This window comes from Salvelinus fontinalis, chromosome 31, assembly GCF_029448725.1.
Source record: "Salvelinus fontinalis isolate EN_2023a chromosome 31, ASM2944872v1, whole genome shotgun sequence".
NCBI classification, from domain to species: domain Eukaryota; kingdom Metazoa; phylum Chordata; class Actinopteri; order Salmoniformes; family Salmonidae; genus Salvelinus; species Salvelinus fontinalis.
Genome location: NC_074695.1, coordinates 13,071,093 through 13,091,004, shown reverse-complemented (window position 1 = coordinate 13,091,004; position 19,912 = coordinate 13,071,093). Strand labels below are relative to the sequence as shown.

Below are 19,912 nucleotides of genomic sequence, written 5' to 3'. Positions count from 1 at the left end.
AAACTTGATCTCCACTGTAAAAAGCATCTAGACATTATTTAAGAATTATTTTATACTAACAGTGAGTTTTCAACAGCAGAGATTTGTATAAACCTGGCTGTCTGTCTCTCCGACATTTGCAACATTGTTTCAATATTCAAATTTGATCTCCAACTGTCCCATAGTAATGAACGTGTACGGGTTGGGTTTTGGGACGAGAGAGAGAGGCAGACAGCATTTCTCAGCCAGTCAAAATCACGAATCAGCTGGCATGATGTTTATGGATATATGCTGCTGAGCGAATGCATAGGCTCAAGTATTAGGCAAGGTTATTCTATTTACGGAACCACCGCTACACTTCACCCCTCCCCTGACCTCCTCTCACAACACCCCAGTAGCTGATAGACATCAACTGTGCGATCAAGGTCCAATGGCACCAATGAGACTGACTGTGATTGAACCCAGATCATATCCACACCACAAGACTGAGGAGTTCAGACTTCATATTATTGGAGTACACAATCGTCTATTTTACCTTATCAATTACACAATACTTAGGCTAGACAATTATTTACAAGTTTAGCAAAATGCAAAGGTGAAAGCAAAAGTGTTTACCTGACAGCTTTTAAAAACGTCGTTCTCCATTGCACAGCATGACAGTAAAGAGCAAAATGCCTCTGAACATGATTATTTGTCAATACATATGCATCATAATGTAGTGAGAATACTGTACCATCTGTGACGCAACGCATTGGCATATCCGAAATTCCATTGATTATACCGCATGTATTGGAGTCACATTGTTTAATTTTTCCCTTCTAAATCTGTTGGATAAAAAAAGTGAGGATCAATGTATATAATGAACGATTTAGGCCTATCAATAAAGATATTTTACATTAAAAACTGGGCTATACATTTCATTGTGTCAAAGCAAATTACTAAAGTTACACCGAATTTACACACAAAAACAAAAAAAGATTTATGATAGCAATGTACCAACTCAAAGCGGTTGGGATTTTACTGAAGAAGCAGACGGGTCGATTTCTGATGGATGAAACAGATTCCGCATTTAATTATCCAAGTTGTAACGGGCATTCCGAATCTTTTCGGTGACTGGAATCATTTAATTTTGCTCCCAACGGGCTTTCGTTCAGTAGTTCTTAGGAATTGACCTTAAACCATGATAAAATTGTCAATATATAATTTAAATCGCAAAAAGTTGCATACCACATCGTGAAATTTGAGTTCAAATACATTTTTACCTGACCAGATTATTAGATAGCCTGCAAAAACAAATTGAGAGAAAAATGTAATGCACTGAAAAAAATGAGCGCGAACTAGACTGAGGCTCCTCACTAGATTGTTCCTGCACTGAGAAATTACCATCTTCAGTGAATATTTTTATAATTTGTCAGCAGATAATCGATGTCTGGATAATGGGTCTCAAAAAACAATAACAGTAGGCTATGCAAATCAGGAAGCCAAATTAACGGCTCTTTCATGTAGTATCTGGGATCTACATCTGTTTATATTAGTTACTATGCTGTTACTAAACGGTGACAGTGTTAAGTTTCTACAACTAATGGAAAATGCACATGCGCACTAGTGTGCCCGGGAACTGTAGAGCTCAATAGGTTTTGACTAAACGAAAACTAACTGTACTCCCGTCTTCTGCCTGGTCATTTCTCCACAACACAAATATTACAGTGGCGACGAGGTGATTAAACTTCTTTAACGGACATTGCTTGAAGGGAAGAATGTTGCGTGAGTAATGAAACTCAAAATAATTATTTAATTCGTCAGTTATTGTTATATTTTCTTTCGCCAGTAAAAAAAAGGCTAAGCACTGCTAGCAGGTACAGTGTTCAGGAGCTGCCAAGTAGCAAGACTATTGGAGTCCAGAATAGCGACACTGCCCTCTGGTGGTTAAATACATTTAAAAAACTAATTGAACCCATTTAAATTAGGCGATCTCAATGGAGAAATATTGTCAAGAAAAAAAAGGAAGAAGGAACGTAACACGGCAACGAGATTGAGTACAGACGATCCTGTGATCACGCAAATGCAGATGCACTATCAAGACTACCATGCAATAGTAACTCTGACAGTGAAGATGATAGAGCAGTCTTCCAGATCTCTCTCATTGACGAACTGCCCATATCTGCTCCAGACATAGCAGAGGAAACAAGGAAAGATCCAGTGCTTTCCAAAGTCTTGGACTTAACATTAGGCGGTTGGCCAACCTTCGTAAATGACGATAACCTTCGTCCATTCATCGACAAGAAAGACCAGTTGTCCACTGATCAAGGATGTGTTCTGTGGGGATCAAGGGTGGTGGTACCACCTCACAAATTCCAGAGGAGACTGCTACCTGACCTGCATGAGGGACATCCAGGGATCACTCGAATGAAAGAGAGTCGTTTGTTCGCGAATGACCTACCACTACAACAAAGCTAGATGGCTGAAGTTGTGGAGCTCCAGAAACGAAAGGTTGTTAACCCGTATTAGCTTAGTTTGAAGCGTCTAATACCGTTATTATATTTTGGGGAAATCAAGTATTGTATGTTGTTAGCTATCTTTACTTTGTAAATCATGATCTAGCACGCTGGGGATCTTCGGACACAAAGAGTCGTAGGTAGCTAGCTAGCAGATGCTAGCGGACAGGACGGAAATAGTCCATGCTTGCTGCACGGTGTAGCTAGCTAACAAGGCATTTTGAGGTTTGAGATATCCACGCGTGTATTGGGTTGGGGTGGCTTTGTTTTTCAACGAGGGCCAAAGTTTGCTCTGCTACTGCTGTGAAGTTGGCAACTGACATCAGCGCATGCACGACTACAAGTGAATGATGAATGAAATTGTACAGGATGTTTGGCCTAACGTTCAAGCACTTCGCTGTTGGGCAGTAACATTTGAATTGCAAAAATTGCCATTTAGTAGGATATCATCTCAAATGTAATCTAACCAGTAATCTACACTCATGTCTCTCCCACAGCTTGCTGAACTGAAGCATGAGTGTGAAACCAGGGGTCTAGATGTGAAGGGCAACAAAGTGGAACTGATCACACAACTACAGGCTTATCTGGAGGAACATGGTGAGCATGCAATAATGTATGGACTAAATACACATGGGGTCAGTTTCCCATACTCTAATAAAGCCTGGTGCTGTTTCCAATCAATCAAATGTATTTATACAGCCCTTTTACACCAGCTGATATCAAATCAGCCGATGTCAATCAAATCAATTTTTATTGGTCGCATAACACAGATGTTATTGCGGATGTAGCGGAATGCTTGTGTTCCTAGCTCCAACAGTGCAGTAATATCTAACGACACACAAATCTAAAAGTATGAAAGTGGAATTAAGAAATATAGAAATATTAGGATGAGCCATGTTGGAGTTGAGTGTGTGATGGGATTTATGGACAGTGTGGATATAATACGTAGTATATCTGAAGAATACGTGAATAGAATAGTATATGTACAGCAATAGTTGAATAGCATGGCCTTGACTAGAATACAGGATATACATATGAAATGGGGAAAATGGTATTAAACATTTATTAAAGTGACCAGTGTTCCATGTCTATGTATATGGGGCATCAGCCTCTAAGGTGCAGGGATGAGTAACCGGGTGATAGCCAGCTAGTGACTAAGTTCAGGGCAGGATACTGGGTGGAGGCCGGCTAGTGATGGCTATTTAAGTCTGATTGTCTTGAGACAGAAGCTGTTTTTCAGTCTCTTGGTCCCAGTTTGGATGCACCTGTACTAACCTCGCCTTCTAGATGATAGTAGGGTGAACAATTCGTGGCTCATTTGGCTGAGGTCCTTGATTATGTAATTGGCCTTCCTGTGACACTGGGTGCTGTAGATATCCTGAAGGGCAGGCAGTGTGATATGTTGGGCTGACCGCACCACCCTCTGGATAGCCCTGCGGTTGTGTACGGTGCAGTTGCCGTACCAGGCAATGCTACAGCCCGACAAGATGTAGGCAATGATACAGCCTGACAAGATGCTCTCAATGGTGCATCGTTAAAAATGTGAGGGTCTTAGGGGCCAAATTTCTTCAACCTCCTGTTGCGCCTTGTTCACCACATCGTCTGTATGGGTGGACCATTTCAGATTGTCAGTGATGTGTATGTTGAGGAACTTTAAGCTTTTCACCTTCTCCACTGCGGCCCCATCGATGTGGATGGGTGCGTGCTCCCTCTGCTCTCTCCTGAAGCCACGATCAGCTCCTTCGTTTTGTTGAGGTTATTTTCCTAGCACCACTCCGCCAAGGCACTCACCTCCTTCCTGTAGGCTGTCTCGTCATTTTTGGTAATCAGGCTGTTGTCATCTGCAAACTTGATGATTTGAATTGGGCTATGAAAGTGTAACTTTCTGAATTCCAAATCAACTTCTACTAGCCTCTACCCCTTGACACCCTTTTATTTTTAAAAGGTGTGAGCAATATGGTGAAAAGTCTACCCAGTCAATGAAATGGTCAGGTGAATCATAAGCCTGATTTTCATCCTAAACAGAGGATGACATGGGCCTAAATGAAGATGATGTTCTGGGAGAAGAGCCAGAGGTAAGCCTGGTTTTAAACCACTATAGCAGCAATGGCACTTCATGTATGGATTAGATGGGTTCCACCATGTCCAGTAGAATTTTGATCATACAGTATAAAGTCACTTTGTACATGCTGCAATTGCTTTGGTGAAATATCTGCCAGGAAAATAAACGTAAAATCGTAGGTGCATTTCTTGATGATGCTTTATGCATTTGAACATGTAGGACCTCACGAAAGAGGATGCCATCACTGAGGATAATAAAAAGAAATCCATAGTGTCTGAGGAGTAAGTTTTTTCCTTTTATGTGAACACACATTGAAGAGTGACATTTTCTCTCCATTTTCCTGATGATCTGATGTCCCTATTGAAATATGTTATTCATGTGATTTTAATGTGTTTCAGGACGGCTGAAAAGAAAGTGGTAAAAATCACACCCCCAGCGTCTGTGGATGAGGTAATATGATGCTTGCTGCACCAGTCATGACAAGTCTTCAATGCAATGGTGGTGTGCTAACTTTATAATTAAAATGTTTTATCCTGTTTCCCCAGAGGGTACAGAAAAGAGCAGAACGCTTCAATGTCCCTGCGTCAGCTGATGACAAGAAGGCCATACATGCTGCCCGGTCAGTATCCCACAAATATTCCCCACACTATTGATTGGGCATATCTATTAACCTATATTGACAATTTGCATTGTGTTCCCCCCCAACCCCCCCTTTACACTGCTGCTACTCTCATATATGCATAGTCACTTTAACTATACATTCATGTACATACTAGCTCAATTGGGCCGACCAACCAGTGCTCCCGCACATTGGCAAACCGGGCTATCTGCATTGTGTCCCACTACCCGCCAACCCCTCTTTTACACTGCTGCTACTCTGTTCATCATATATGCATTGTTACTTTAATCATATCTACATGTACATACTACCTCAATCGCCTGACTAACGTGTCTGTATGTAGCCTCGCTACTGTATATAGCCTGTCTTTTTACTGTTTTATTTATTTACTTACCTATTGTTAACCTTATACCTTTTTTGCACTATTGGTTAGGGCCTGTAAGTAAGCATTTCACTGTAAGGTCTACACCTGTTGTATTTGGCGCACGTGACAAATAAACTTTGATTTGATTAAATATGTATTGTGTTCAGGTTTGGTTTGCCCGCTGCTGCACCTCCAACTTCCACCCCAGGTCAGTGTGAATCTTCCAGTCATTTTCACAGTTCTCATGCGTGGTTTTAATGTTTTTTAAATCCAAGAACCATAACCTGCAGTCAGTTTATAAACAAGTGTTGAACAACCTCATTATCACAAGTAATTATGTTTTCTCCTGCATTTGCACTCTGGTTTTAATGAGTGTTTCTCTCTATCAAAGGTGTTACTGTGAATAAATCCACTGTGAGTAATCCAAATATGTGATAAACAATGACCTCCCCTCATTTAAATAATGTGAACCAGAAGATTTAATCAAACATCTATCTCTGTGTTCTGTGTAGGCGGTCAGCGTTGAACAGCTAAAAAAGTGAGCAGAGCGATTTGGCGGGAACGTTTCTTCAGTTTCCAAGAAGGTGAGCGCCTAGGGATAGGGCAGCTTCTATCCTCCCTGGACAGCTTATTAGGTACACCTATCTAGTACTGCCTTAGACCCCCCCCCTTTGCCTCCAGAACAGCCTGAATTCATCAGGGCTTTCTAAAAGGTGTCGGAAACATTTCACAGGGATGTTAGTCCATGCTAGTGCGATAGCATCACGCAGTTGTTGCAGATTGTACGGAGGTACATTCATGCTGCGGACAGCCTTTTCCATCTCATCCCAAAGATGCTCAAAATACTTTTGAGTTAAATCTCACTGAGATATTATGTTATCCTTATCCCTTATGTATCAGGTCCCAGCTAACAATACTGCTATTGTGTATATGCACCGATTCTACATGATCCATTCCTTCACCATGTTCCACAGAAATGTAAGTACTTTTGCACACTGACAGCCTCCCTTGCACAATTGTGTCTTGTAAAGTTTTAATGAAATCTTATGTGAAATGCATAATGCGTAGCACTAACAAGACACCAGTTTTGATCAAAATGTACCATTTTTTAAAATCCTAAGGTCATAGCTCCAGCAACACTGTTCCTGGCTGCAAAGGTTGAGGAACAGCCCCGCAAGTTGGAGCATGTTATCAAGGTGACCCATGCATGCCTCAACCCTCAGGACCCTTCACCAGACGTCCGCAGTGATGTAAGTCTCCATGGTCTGACCACTCCACTTCAAACTCACTATGACATTTGCAGTGGGATCCTCTGACCACAAACTGATTGTGTAGATCCAGTGTTCTACCTTTTTTGTTATTTTTAAACACCCAAAGTACGTACTTGTGTCAATATGCATGATGGTAGTTGCATCATAACTGTTTGACATTGATTTCTCCGCTTGCAGGTTGGTGTTATATGATTATTATTTTTTTGATTAGATATTGCTTTATTTGATACAAGTTCTGGCAAGAAACGGAGCAATAACATTTCATGCAACTTGACTTTAAAGTTCTTGATAACATTTGAAGTGGTCTTGATATCTTTTGTGAAAAAGACATAGCTCCAATACATTCTCTCTCACAGGTTGTGCCTCACCAGCTCGTTTTCTCCCGTTGTGCTGTTTACAAACACACATGACTGGCTCAACTGTTCTGGGGAACTACGATAAGCTTCGTCATGTGACAGGTGCAATGAACGCAATCTGCTTTATCTCTTAACGTGTTGACTGAAGTTATTAACTTAAAGTAGCTACAAATTTTCAAATTTATTTAAAATCTTCAAATAGTCAAACTGTGTGAAAATGCCGTAAAAAAGCCTAAGGTCAGGTCCGTGAACAACACACACAAATCAACTTTACATGTCCCATGTTTACTGTACTGTGGTAGTAGCAAGATGCACTCTAGTGCCCCCTGTATTCTCTGCTTGCCATCACATATTTTGCCCTAGTCTCAGCTGACTAACCACATTGACGCTTAACTGTATCGTTGCTGCTTCAGCACCTGTTGCTCACCTAAAGTATGTATTTCCCTTCCAGAACCACTAATGAACAGGATAAGGATCCACGTGTTGCCGTCATGCTGGGGCCGTTTGTCCCAGACTGCCCGTACCCAAGAGCCCAAGGCCTGTTCCTTCACCCAGCGGCCCTGCTCCCAGCCCCGCCTGGTGGGAATTCTGCATCAAACACGTCCTGGAGGACAAGAACGCCCCCTACGGACAGTGTAGTTATGTGTCTAACAAGAATGGCAAGCGCTTCCCGAATGCAGCCCCCTAAGGTTGAAAATAAAGAATGGTGAGTGAAGCAACTTGGATATAAATGTCTTCTATCCAGCTCTCAAAACAACAACTACATGTTGTATGTAGGCTTAAATTGGGGAAATCCCTTGAAGTGTATCAATGAAGAGTCCTTTTTAAGTTTGTTTGCCATAAATACATTGGGAATATCTGCGCCATCTGTGATTCTCTGTGACCTTAGATCTTATCTGACGTGTGACTCTTATGTCTACGTTCAGGGTGACCTTCTGCGTGGAGCACTTTAGGTGGAATGCCATGGCTCTCCAGGCCCAGTTGAGGAAGGCCTCATCTGGTCCCTTTCCTGAGGCCTTCCTATCTCTGCTCAGTGGATACAACTGCACTGAGATCCATGAGCAGGACAGTGGCCGCAGTGAAGCCAGCCTCATCCTAGGTGTGAAATGTTTCTGCACCATCTTTTTTCTTTCTACACATATGCATTGGCAACATTTTAACCTCCTATTTTATTTATCAGAGACCATGCACAACAAAATGTGTTGCACCATATTTAACAGCTCATTTTTTACTCTCCGGTGTCCTGATAGCTGTTCTTTTTTATAATAGTTGCTATTCCAGGTAAATTGGAGCATTTACTATTAAGTGCATGGTCCCATTCCTGTACATTCCTCCACTGCATTGAGCCAAGTCACAGTCCAGGGGAGCTGATGAGGATTGTCTGTCCAGCTGTCCTCATCTACAGAGTGAGGGTGAGCAGGGACCACTCGCTCTTGACCAGACCTGTAGTGGAGACCCAGACAGTGAAGCTGACAGCATTGACAATAACCACAAGGACCCTCTTAAGTAAGACTGCAATATTCGGATACTGTGTTCTCTACCACATTACATACAGTTGAAGTCGGAAGTTTACATACACCTTAGCCAAATACGTTAAACTCAGTTTTTCACAATTCCTGACATTTAATCGTAGCAAAAATTCCCTTAATTAGGTCAGTTAGGATCACCAATTTATTTTAAGAATGTGATGTCAGAATGATAGTAGAGAGAATGATTTATTTCAGATGTTATTTCTTTCATCACATTCCCAGCAGGTCAGAAGTTTACATGCTACCAAATACTAATTGAGTGTATTGCCTTTTAAATTGTTTAACTTGGTTCAAACGTTTCGGGTAGCCTTCCACAAGCTTCCCACAATAAGTTGGGTGAATTTTGGGCCCATTTATCCTGACAGAGCTGGTATAACTGAGTCAGGTTTGTATGCCTCCTTGCTCGCACACTCCTTTTCAGTTCTGCCCACAGATTTTCCATAGGATTGAGGTCAGGGCTTTGTAATGGCCACTCCAATACCTTGACTTTGTTGTCCTTAAGCCATAACTTTGGAAGTATGCTTGGGGTCATTGTCCATTTGGAAGACCCATTTGCGACCAAGCTTTAACTTCCTGACTGATGTCTTTAGATGTTGCTTCAATATATCCACATAATTTTCCTGCCTCATGATGCCATCTATTTTGTGAAGTGCACCAGTCCCTCTTGCAGCAAAGCACCCCCATAACATGACGCTGCCACCCCCATGCTTCACGGTTGGGATGGTGTTCTTCGGCTTGCAAGCCTCCCCCTTTTTACTCCGAACATAACGATGGTCATTATGGCCAAACAGTTCTATTTCTGTTTCATCAGACCAGAGGACATTTCTCCAAAAAGTATGATTTTACTTTTTTATTTTTTATTATTACTTTCTTAGCTACAGTACACTTTCTTAGCTACAGACCTCAACCATTTTATAACAAGCATGTCCAGAGATACAACCTCTCTTATCATCACTCAGTGCCTGGGCTTACCTCCACTGTACCCGCACCCCACCATACCCCTGTCTGCACGTTTTGCCCTGAATCTATTCTACCACGCCCAGAAATCTGCTCCTTTTATTCTTTGTCCCCAACGCTCTAGGCGACCAGTTTTGATAGCCTTTAACCATACCCTCATCCTACTCCTCCTCTGTTCCTCGGGTGATGTGGAGGTAAACCCAGGCCCTGCGGGTCCCCAGGCACCCTCATTTGTTGACTAATGTGAACGAAAAAGCCTTGGTTTCATGCATGTTAACATCAGAAGCCTCCTCCCAAAGTTGCTTTTACTCTCTGCCAACCCTGATGTCCTTGCCGTGTCTGAATCCTGGCTTAGGAAGGCCACCAAATATTCTGAGATTTCCATACCCAACTACAACATTTTCTGTCAAGATAGAACTGCCAAAGGGGGAGGAGTTGCAATCTACTGCAGACATAGCCTGCAAAGTTCTGTCATACTTTCCAGGTCTATATCCAAACAGTTTGACCTTCTAATTTTAAAAATGTATCTCTCCAGAAATAAGTCTCTCACTGTTGCCGCCTGCTATTGAACTCCCTCTGCGCCCAGCTGTGCCCTGGACACCATTTGTGAATTGATCGCCCCCATCTAGCTTCAGAGTTCGTTCTGCTAGGTGACCTAAACTGGGATATGCTTAATAACACCTCGGCAGTCCTACAATCTAAGCTAGATGCCCTCAATCTCACACAAATCATCAAGGAACCCACCAGGTACAACCCTAATTCCGTAAACATGGGCACCCTCATAGACATTATCCTGACCAACTTGCCCTCCAAATACACCTCCGCTGTTTTCAATCAGGATCTCAACGATCACTGCCTCATTGCCTGTATCCGCTATGGGTACGCGGTCAAACCCCTCATCACTGTCAAACGCTCCCTAAAACACTTCTGCGAGCAGGCCTTTCTAATCGACCTGGCCCGGGTATCCTGGAAGGATATTGACCTCATCCCGTCAGTCGAGGATGCCTGGTCATTCTTTAAAAGTCATTTCCTCACCATCTTAGATAAGCATGCCCCGTTCAAAAAATGCAGAACTAAGAACAGATATAGCCCTTGGTTCACTCCAGACCTGACTGCCCTTGACCAGCACAAAAACATCCTGTGGCGGATTGCAATAGCATTGAATAGTCCCCGCGATATGCAACTGTTCAGGGAAGTCAGGAACCAATACACGCAGTCTGTCAGGAAAGTAAAGACTAGCTTTTTCAAGCAGAAATGTGCATCCTGTAGCTCTAACTCCAAAAGGTTTTGGGACACTGTAAGGTCCATGGAGAACAAGAGGACCTCCTCCCAGCTGCCCACTGCATGGAGGCTAGGTAACACGGTCACCACTTATAAATCCATAATAATCAAAATTTCAATTAGCATTTCTCAACGGCTGGCCAACAGCTCCCCCCCGCGCAGCTACTCGCCCAAGCCTCCCCAGCTTCTCCTTCACCCAAATCTAGATAGCAAATGTTCTGAAAGAGCTGCAAAACCTGGACCCGTACAAATCAGCTGGGCTAGACAATCTGGACCCTCTCTTTCTAAAACTATCCGCCGCCATTGTTGCAACCCCTATTACCAGCCTGTTCAACCTCTCTTTCACATCGCCCAAGATCCCTAAAGATAGGAAAGCTGCTGCGGTCATCCCCCTCTTCAAATGGGGTGACACCCTAGACCCAAACTGTTACAGACCTATATCCATCCTGCCCTGCCTATCTAAAGTCTTAGAAAGCCAAGTTAATAAACATATCACTGACCATTTAGAATCCCACCGTACCTTCTCCGCTGTGCAATCCGGTTTCCGAGCCGGTCACGGGTGCACCTCAGCCACGCTCAAGGTACTGAACGATATCATAACCACCATCGATAAAAGACAGTACTGTGCAGCCGTCTTCATCGACCTTTTAACGCAGAGGCTGCAGGCCTCGTGTACTCGGAACAGGAGGTTACATTTTCGTCAAGGGCTTATAGAGTGGAGGGAGAGAAGGGCGTGTTTCATAGTTTATAACCCATGTCTCTTCACAGGGGCGGGCCACTGATTGAGCAGAGCTCTAACCTTATAAAAACCCAATTTTCTAATTTGGAAGCTAAAATTACATTTAATCTTTTCACAAATAGTTTCATATTCAAATATTTTAATTGCACAACAATTCCTTGTGAATCTGATAACTAGAATGTGTAGACTTTCCCAGATACAGTTTTTCGTCCTGTCATCAGTCATAATGTCTCAGATGACAACCGAACTGACATCATATTTAACTGGTTCTATTGCCGAAATATGGTTCCTTCCCCCCACTTGTTTGATGTTCCCAGACTCTCTATGTTTAACAAAGGCTATTCAAGAGTCCTTCAGTAGAGTCAGAGAGAGAGAGAGAAGAGAGGGAAGGGAGAAAGTTATTTATGGGGGGGGGTCATAAACCTTACCCACAGGCCAACGTCATGACAGGAGTTTGCCTCACCAAGATTTACATGCTAAAGTCACCACTAAATATCTACTATGGTGTGTACAGTAGATGTACTTCTTATAGGATACTGTAAGAAGTCTAGTGAAACTGCTGGAGTGTTGAGAATGTTACTAGCTTTTATTAAAATTGGGTAATTACCAGTGATGTATATAAACCCTGGATTGGTTTTTGCTATGTATTGGCTATTGAGAGGCGTTGAAAACACCGGTCGGCTATATTGGTACTCCCCGGGTAAAAGCATTCCCCCATAGGAATGAATGGAATTCTACAGTATTTCAATTAAATGACATGTATTTAAGTATTCTGTAGTGGGGACATAGATTTCAGTAATCTCTAAAAAATTATACTTCAGGAAAAAAATGGTTTTGTATGTTTAGCTCACATAATATAATTTAAAAGTATGCATTAAGGTGTCTGTAATATGATAAATGTGTCACAAACAAATGTAGTCATTAATAAATGAATTTCTATTGCTTCCAAAATATTTTTTACAATATAATAAAATGCCTTATTAGTCATCTAGTATAGCCTATATATAAATCATTGGTGATTACAGACTCACGTGTGCTAATAAGTGAATAGCCATCTTAAAATACAACCTGACCCATTGCATTTAGGCCAATCTTGACTCAATATGTCCCAAAGTAGTCCTAATGATTCTGGGATTTACCCTCAAATAGTTGCAGCTCTATTCTAATGAGGCTATTCAGTATTAAAATATTCTGACAATCCGAGCAATAATGATCAAATCTTGCCAGAATAAACAGTGAATAAAATACCACAACACTCTTGATGCATAAATTCAACAATCTGAGGTATAATAACTGGAATACAGAGGAAGTTGTACTGATTAGTGAAGCGTTTCTGTGTCAACAGAACAATAGGTCATACAATGCTGTTAAGAGAGACTACTTACAAGCAGGAAAAATGGCAGGAATGTAAAGTTAATAAAGATTACTGGGGCGCTTGTGACTCCTAAATTCACGCAGCTTTGTCCTCCTCCCTTTAGAACCATAAAAGTCAGTGTAAAAAAAAAATTGTGTATTAATATTTTATGGTCAAATTGTGAGACTGTTTAAACAATGTCACCATTCAGAGCAAAGATATATAATTACTCTCTCCTAATTTTCTATTTAATATTCCTAACTTAACACTTACATCTAAGAAAAACTACACATTGTAAAAAAAAAAAATGCTTTTGTCTTTTTTAGAAAATAAATGCATTTAATAGCTCAATGTGATTCAAAATATTGTAAGCAAATGCAATGTATGTCCAAGTAAACATGTGAATTCTCTTCAGTTATCACTCTCGCTGTGAGGAGAGGTGTTGGAGGCAGTTCATGAATCGGCGCGGGGTGTCCCACTCTGAGCCAAAGTGCTGAGCGTCTCATTGTCAGACGACAGTTCAGCCAGATGTGCGGCCATCTCGCTCTGCTTTGCCTCAACAACGTCCTCCCGAACAGACAGCATTATCTCTGAGACGAGTCTTTTGGATGAGTCTATATTAAAGATAGACTCCTTGTCTGAGCTGTCCACCGCTCTTAATGAATAAAAAATACATTTAATTTGTGCAGCGCTTTTCATAACAGAGTTCTCAAAGCTCTACGAAAGCTCTACAAAAATAAAAACATTTAGAATCAAGGCTATTCAAATATCAACAGTGGGCTAAGTGTTAAAAAGCTTTTCAGATTAGGACTATGAGAAAGACAGTATTACCTGGGACTCTGGAGTTGAGAATTCTCCCTCGAATGATGATGGACTGGTCGATCGCATTGTCTCAGTTGGGAAATGAAAAGCATCCCTGCAAACTGTGTAAATGTGCATCTTTTTGGGGGGCTCCTCTGGAACCTTCCTAAGGCGAAGTACTGTGCGCCGTGGCAGCCTCACCTTTGGCTTTCCCTCTGGAGGAGTAGGGACGAGGCCAGAGACATTGAAGACTGATTTGGAAGAGGTCAGGAGGGATTTGGACAGACTGTCTTCTTCGTCTGTGGAGGAAATCCTTTGGGCCTCTTTGTCAATAGGGATATCGGATCGACTGGAGGGAAACTCCAATGAGCTCCGACAGTTGCTCATGGCATAAAGTGAGGATAATGCAGAGACATCCTTTTGCAACTGTGTCAGTTTCAATTCTGTGCCGTATGAAACTTCCTTTGAGGTTGAAGTAGGCACACCAATTACGGAGAGAGAGTCAATGCTTCTACTGAGGTGAGTAGCATTTTCAATGTCTTCAGTATTCTTCAAAGCATCAAGGTAGGACATTGACAGGCATCCTTTGACGGGCATGCAATTGACTGGGGATGCTGGTTTTGAAGTAATTACCTTCTGAAGATCAAGGTCTTCCTGTGAGGATATTGCACCAGCGCTCCGTCTGAGGAAACCATCCTCATCCAGTAGGTCATCACAGACAGTGTCCATGAGGCCTGAGGCAATATATTTTATCTTCAGGGATGACATCCAGATCCCTGGATATCCCTCAAAAGCTTCAGTTGAGTAAGATGCTACATCATCTAGGTCAGGCTGGAGTCCAGCCACATTAGGAACAAATGGTGTGTTGCTTGCCTTGAGAGAGGTTCCCATAGCACCCAAAATGTTGCTGACAGCATTGATGGCAGTCTGGTTTGCCTTGGGGGAAATCGTCCTGTTGGGAGAATCTTGTCTAATCATATTGATTATTTTAGTGTTGACCTGCTCCAGAACTTTGATGATTTGGTCTTTGGCAGTAGACTGTAGTTTGGGGGTAAGTGAAATGGCATCTACGTTGGCATTCATGGTCTCACTGGCTTTCTCGGTCAGCTGACAGGCCTGGTCTTTATTGCGTTTTGTGGATACACTTTTCAACATATCCTCAATCATTTCTTTCTCTGAGCAGTCCTCGCTTTTGAGGTTCACCGATCCAAATTGAGGCAAAGAGACAGAATGTCTTACCTCATTTCTCACAGATTGGGCCAGGGTTTCTTTGAAAGGTTCTGTGCTAATTTGGTCCAGAACTCCATCCACAAGGGTGACATAGAGGTTAGGAAAAGAGGTGCTTCTGGTGGCCTGGTGAGCTTTCCTTCTAGGGGATGAGTTAAAGACATAACTTACTCGAATGACTCTTTTTTCATCCGTATTCTTCTCACCTGGAGATATGAGCGCTGTGTCTTGGATCAAAATTGGCTTTACCTCATGGTCTTCAATCTTTACTGCAAGGACCTGTGATTTTGTGTGGCGTTCATCAAATCCAGACAGGCTGCTCTGAATTGGTCCAGGAACAACAACATTTGATGTACCTTCTTCAGGATCGTCATGTAGTAGGGCTAGTGGCTGGTCGTCTAAAATCATTTCACTGCACATATCGATGGCATCTTCCACTAAATCATCAGCGATCAACTCAACTTTTGCAGAGGCCATTGATTTCGCTGGGTGCTCGCCTGTTGCCTCAGAGAGCATTCCTTCCATATCTGCTCTGGAAGTAGTACAAGAACATGGAACACTGGCCATCACAGTCGTCTCCTGGGACGAGGTTGATGCAGCTGCGGAGGCCTCTGAGCTGCTTGTCTTACTGTTGTTTTCTGCAACCTCTGAAGTGTCAGATGAAAACACCATTCCATAACTGGGAGAGTTGGATAAAGATGAGATCACTGGCTCCGAGGGTAGTATTTCCAGAGTCAGGGAAGGAGCTTTTTCATTTCTTTCACCGTGAAGCTCAGGAAAAGCCAGCTCGAATAGGATGCTGTCATATGCAGTGCTAATAAGGTCACAGGCGACACCTTCTAGTTTTGAACAGGAATCTCGGCGGTTCTCGGGGTCTGCCTTTTTTAATGCAGTCAATGCAGGTGGCTGAATGTTTGTTATACCTGAGGTGCCTTCTTCAGCATCACAGTCTAGTGCAAGCTCTTCAATGTTTTCCTCATTTATAAAGTGTCTAATGTCTTCCAAAACATTGCTTACCACATCAATGGCTGTTTGGCTGGCCTTTGCAGAGACAACTCTGAATTGGGTAGGGGAGTCTTCTCGGATCATTACAATAACCTGCTCCTGGACTTCCTCCAGAACGTCAGTGATCAACGTTGTCACATAGGTGTTTATGTCTTCTCCGTTGGCCATCCGCTCCTCTGGTTCTGGATCATCTGCTTGAGCATTGGGTTTGATTGTGTTTCCCCCACGGAGTCTGCAGGCAGGTTCATTGCTAGGATTGTCCGCTCGAGAGACGCACTTCAACACATCGTAAGCGATTCTGGCACTCAGAGCCCTTTGTGCCGCTGGTGTAGACCCTGGAATCGTCAGTTTGACCTCATCCCTGATTGACTCCGCCAGCTGCTTCCTGACAAGCTTGGAGCCTAAGTGGTCGAGGATGACAGATTTCAGCTGAGCTCTGTCTGGGATGCTTTGTCCCTTGATGGCTTTGAAGATCCTAAAAACAGGTTCTTGGAAACCCTTCAGCGGTGCCAGACCATCCAGGCATGGTCTCCTCTGGCGTGGTGCAAGGCTTGGTCTCCTCTGTAGCATGGCTGGCTTTTCCTTAGATTTCCCTATTAATAAACACACACATTTTAAAAATGTGATTTAATTTAGCATTCACTGGCTATGAACATACTCTGAAAGATATTTCGTAATGAAATGATGGTTCTTTAGTAAGGAAATGTTCTTACCTGACAGAGAAACTGTTTTCTTTACAGTTTTGGAGTGAGCAGGTTTGAGAGCAGGCTGAGCAGATGCTATAATAGATTTTCAAAAAAATACAAAATAGGATATGATATACAGCAAAACACATTCAACTGCTCCTTGTAGGTTGCATTTGGCATAGTCATTTAAACATTGCTTAACTGTGTGATGAATTCAAATTAAATCTTACCTGGTTTTTCAAATATTTCTTCCAGCAGCTTATTTGGTTTGATAGAGGCCTCTCTCAACCTCTCAAACTCCTGGAGGTTTTTCAATTCCTCTTCCATTTTCCTCAACTGAATAGCCTGTTTTTGTTCCATAATGCACATTTTCTGCGAAGAACATAGAGTCCAAAAATAGCAACTTAGCATCCACAAAAGTTGAGGTAAAATGATTTCTTAATTTTCATGATTTATTCAAACATGAAAATAATTGTGGGTAGTTTTGTGAAGTATGATGAAAGTGTGACATTTGTACCTTTCTGATGCGCTTTTCTTTGGCCTCTTTCATATACTTGGCCTTGTTCAAATCGTGCCTCACATCCTTTTCAATGAGTTTCAGCCTGGATCGCTCCTTAGAAACCCAATCCTCTTTAAACTCTCTCTCTTGGTCATACAACGCAGTTTGCAGGCCATATTTCTGTCCCCTGTCCCTATCAATACATTAAACAGATAAGTCATGACATTGCCAACACAGAGTAGGCCTATATAACTCTACTTTATTACCTCATGCACTTCTTGCCTACCTGGAACCAATGGTTGACTGCAGATGCTTCAGGTTCTGTGCTTCTTTATTCAGTAAGTACTCTATCATATCTTCCAGGGTAACGTCCTTAGGTATATGTCCTTCCTCTTGCAACTGAACCATTCTCAGTATCTGTTCCTTCTTAAATAGGATAAATACAATTGTTGTACATTTTAAACACTTATCTACCTAATAAAATACATGTTAGATTGTTTTTAGAGTGATGAATGATCATTTCACATTTTCTCGTGAAAATAACATGTGTGATCTTCACAGAAGTTCACATTTAAGAACGCAGTCATACTGCCCACATACCAACTTTTTGCTGTACGTTTTATGATGGTCAGTCTTGACCGTATCCAGGTAATGTTTGTATGTGTTATACTCCTTTAATGAGCATACAACCTTGAGAAGAGAGAAAATCAAAATGTTTCCTGCTATAATAGTCTTGGAGTTAACTATCGGTAAAGCTTACAGTCTTCTACTACACTGTTCAGAAACAATAATATTAACTTCAAACTTACATTGTCCTCTTTAGTGATGAAGTTTCGCTTCTTTAACTTCTCATGCATTTCCTTCTGATGGTAGTATTCATTGAGGTTTGGGTCATGCAAACTGTTGTACGTCGGCCTCATAATGTGACAGTTTGGGTCACTGAGGTTGAAATCAGATGTAGGCTGATACAACTGAAGGAACAAGGATATAAACAAAAAAATAAACATTCTACTGGATCCTTCTTCCATTCTAAAGCACCACTCTACTGGACCCTTCTTCTATTCTACTGCACCATTCTACTGGACCCTTCTTCTATTCTACTGCCCCATTCTACTGGACCCTTCTTCTATTCTACTGGACCCTTCTTCTATTCTACTGCACCATTCTACTGGACCCTTCTTCTATTCTACTGGACCCTTCTATTCTACTGCACCATTCTATTGTATGCATGTTTAAAAAAAAATTTTTTATACTGTATCCTGTTAAATATATGTTCTGCTTACATTTTTACCCAGGCTGGCTCTATGAAATTTAAAGGCGACCCCAGGTAGGACCGGAAGCTTTGTCATGGCAGGCAATCTGCTGCTCACTGACGGCTTTGTTTCTATCATGATCTGAGGAGGCTTCCCTTTCAGTGGACGAGTTTGCTTCTCTGGTCGCGAGGGTATCTGACACAGGGTCTTCTCCTGAAAACAGCAACATAGCAATAATGTATTTCTTACAAACTCACCTGTGATAGTTCATCCGACCATTATGACATGGCGGCGAGCCTGATATGTCATCATAGGTTGACGCCCAATGAACTACTGTTGCCGTAGCCTGAGTGCCAGTCTATTTGTTTTTTATATCAACTCACTGTCATGCCAAATATGATTTTTGGCTTAGCTATAAGAGCAATGAAGTTGACAAGAGCACAAACAGATCTGGGCCCAGGCTACTGTTGCCACAGAGATCCTAATTATGTGACCTGTGTCTGACCAGTAGCGGTGCATGTGTAAAATCACTGGGGAAGCTGTGGGACTAAATGGTACATATAGGGACAGATATAAATTTGTACATCAGACCACAGGAGGAGAAGGCGACACATAGGCGCATAAGACAGCTGGACACACTAATGTTAGAGGGACACATAGTCTGCTGATCCTAATAAGGGCAAACATACCAAAGAGCACACCAAGCTAAACATAAGTACGAAGGCCAAAGACATAGGCCCATAGGATAGATGGACATATATTATTTTTAGGACAAGAAGGGGTTCTGCCACCATTATAACCTAACTGAAAGCAGATATGGGCGTGAACAAGCAGGAAGCTTAAACTGAAAGATAATGGTGGCAGATGGACTAAGGGAAGGAACTTCATTTGCATGTGGGATGGACTCATTTGATGTATGTGTATAAGAACAGAGCCAGTGCTTATGGAAGTGGTCTTTTCCGCGGACTGAGACGGCTTCTGATATTTTGTATTAAAAAGCCTTTATTGAATTCACAAGTTCTTGTAAGTGTTATATTTGTAATACGAGTTTCCACGACAAAGCCAAGACAGTAAAAAAGCCATATTACAACCTATGTTGTGATATTTGCTCTTTATACAACGGCTGGATCTAATCCTGCATGCTGATTGGTTTAAAGCTAATTCCAGCCGGTGTCTATTCCACAAGTTACCACCGGCTAAATCTATGATGTTAAAATGCCTATTTACTCTGTTCCATCTGACTGCGCAATCCACTGTCTCGTCAGTCCAGGCAGGGAAGTTAAAACTTGATCTCCACTGTAAAAAGCATCTAGACATTATTTAAGAATTATTTTATACTAACAGTGAGTTTTCAACAGCAGAGATTTGTATAAACCTGGCTGTCTGTCTCTCCGACATTTGCAACATTGTTTCAATATTCAAATTTGATCTCCAA

At 42.0% G+C, this 19,912-nt stretch overlaps 3 protein-coding genes across 4 annotated transcripts; 2 read left to right on the top strand and 1 right to left on the bottom strand.

Annotated features, from left to right (window-relative positions):
- Positions 1–1,619: 1,619 nt before the first annotated feature.
- LOC129829573 (SAP domain-containing ribonucleoprotein-like) lies at positions 1,620–6,359 on the top strand. 2 transcript variants are annotated; one of them, XM_055891354.1, is made up of 9 exons: positions 1,620–2,469; positions 2,972–3,071; positions 4,500–4,549; positions 4,756–4,817; positions 4,935–4,986; positions 5,082–5,155; positions 5,687–5,727; positions 5,911–5,933; positions 6,032–6,357. In XM_055891354.1, exons 1-9 carry the CDS (start codon positions 2,437–2,439, stop codon positions 6,059–6,061), a joined length of 465 nt encoding a protein of 154 aa, XP_055747329.1. In that variant the 5' UTR covers positions 1,620–2,436; the 3' UTR covers positions 6,062–6,357. The 2 variants fall into 2 exon arrangements, with proteins under 2 accessions (XP_055747329.1, XP_055747330.1); XM_055891355.1 differs by lacking the exon at positions 5,911–5,933 and having other exon boundaries at positions 6,032–6,359.
- LOC129829557 (uncharacterized) lies at positions 6,083–13,870 on the top strand. Its single transcript, XM_055891317.1, has 7 exons — positions 6,083–6,103; positions 6,420–6,497; positions 6,641–6,769; positions 7,147–7,248; positions 7,598–7,852; positions 8,073–8,245; positions 8,416–13,870. Exon 7 carries the CDS (start codon positions 10,300–10,302, stop codon positions 11,275–11,277), a length of 978 nt encoding a protein of 325 aa, XP_055747292.1. The 5' UTR covers positions 6,083–6,103; positions 6,420–6,497; positions 6,641–6,769; positions 7,147–7,248; positions 7,598–7,852; positions 8,073–8,245; positions 8,416–10,299; the 3' UTR covers positions 11,278–13,870.
- LOC129829626 (uncharacterized) lies at positions 13,817–17,912 on the bottom strand. The gene is made up of 6 exons (XM_055891427.1): positions 17,825–17,912; positions 17,511–17,650; positions 17,243–17,417; positions 16,956–17,097; positions 16,753–16,818; positions 13,817–16,632 (listed from the first exon to the last, which is right to left on the bottom strand). The coding sequence occupies exons 2-6, from the start codon at positions 17,630–17,632 to the stop codon at positions 13,817–13,819; spliced, it is 3,321 nt and encodes a 1,106-aa protein (XP_055747402.1). The 5' UTR covers positions 17,633–17,650; positions 17,825–17,912.
- Positions 17,913–19,912: the final 2,000 nt, after the last annotated feature.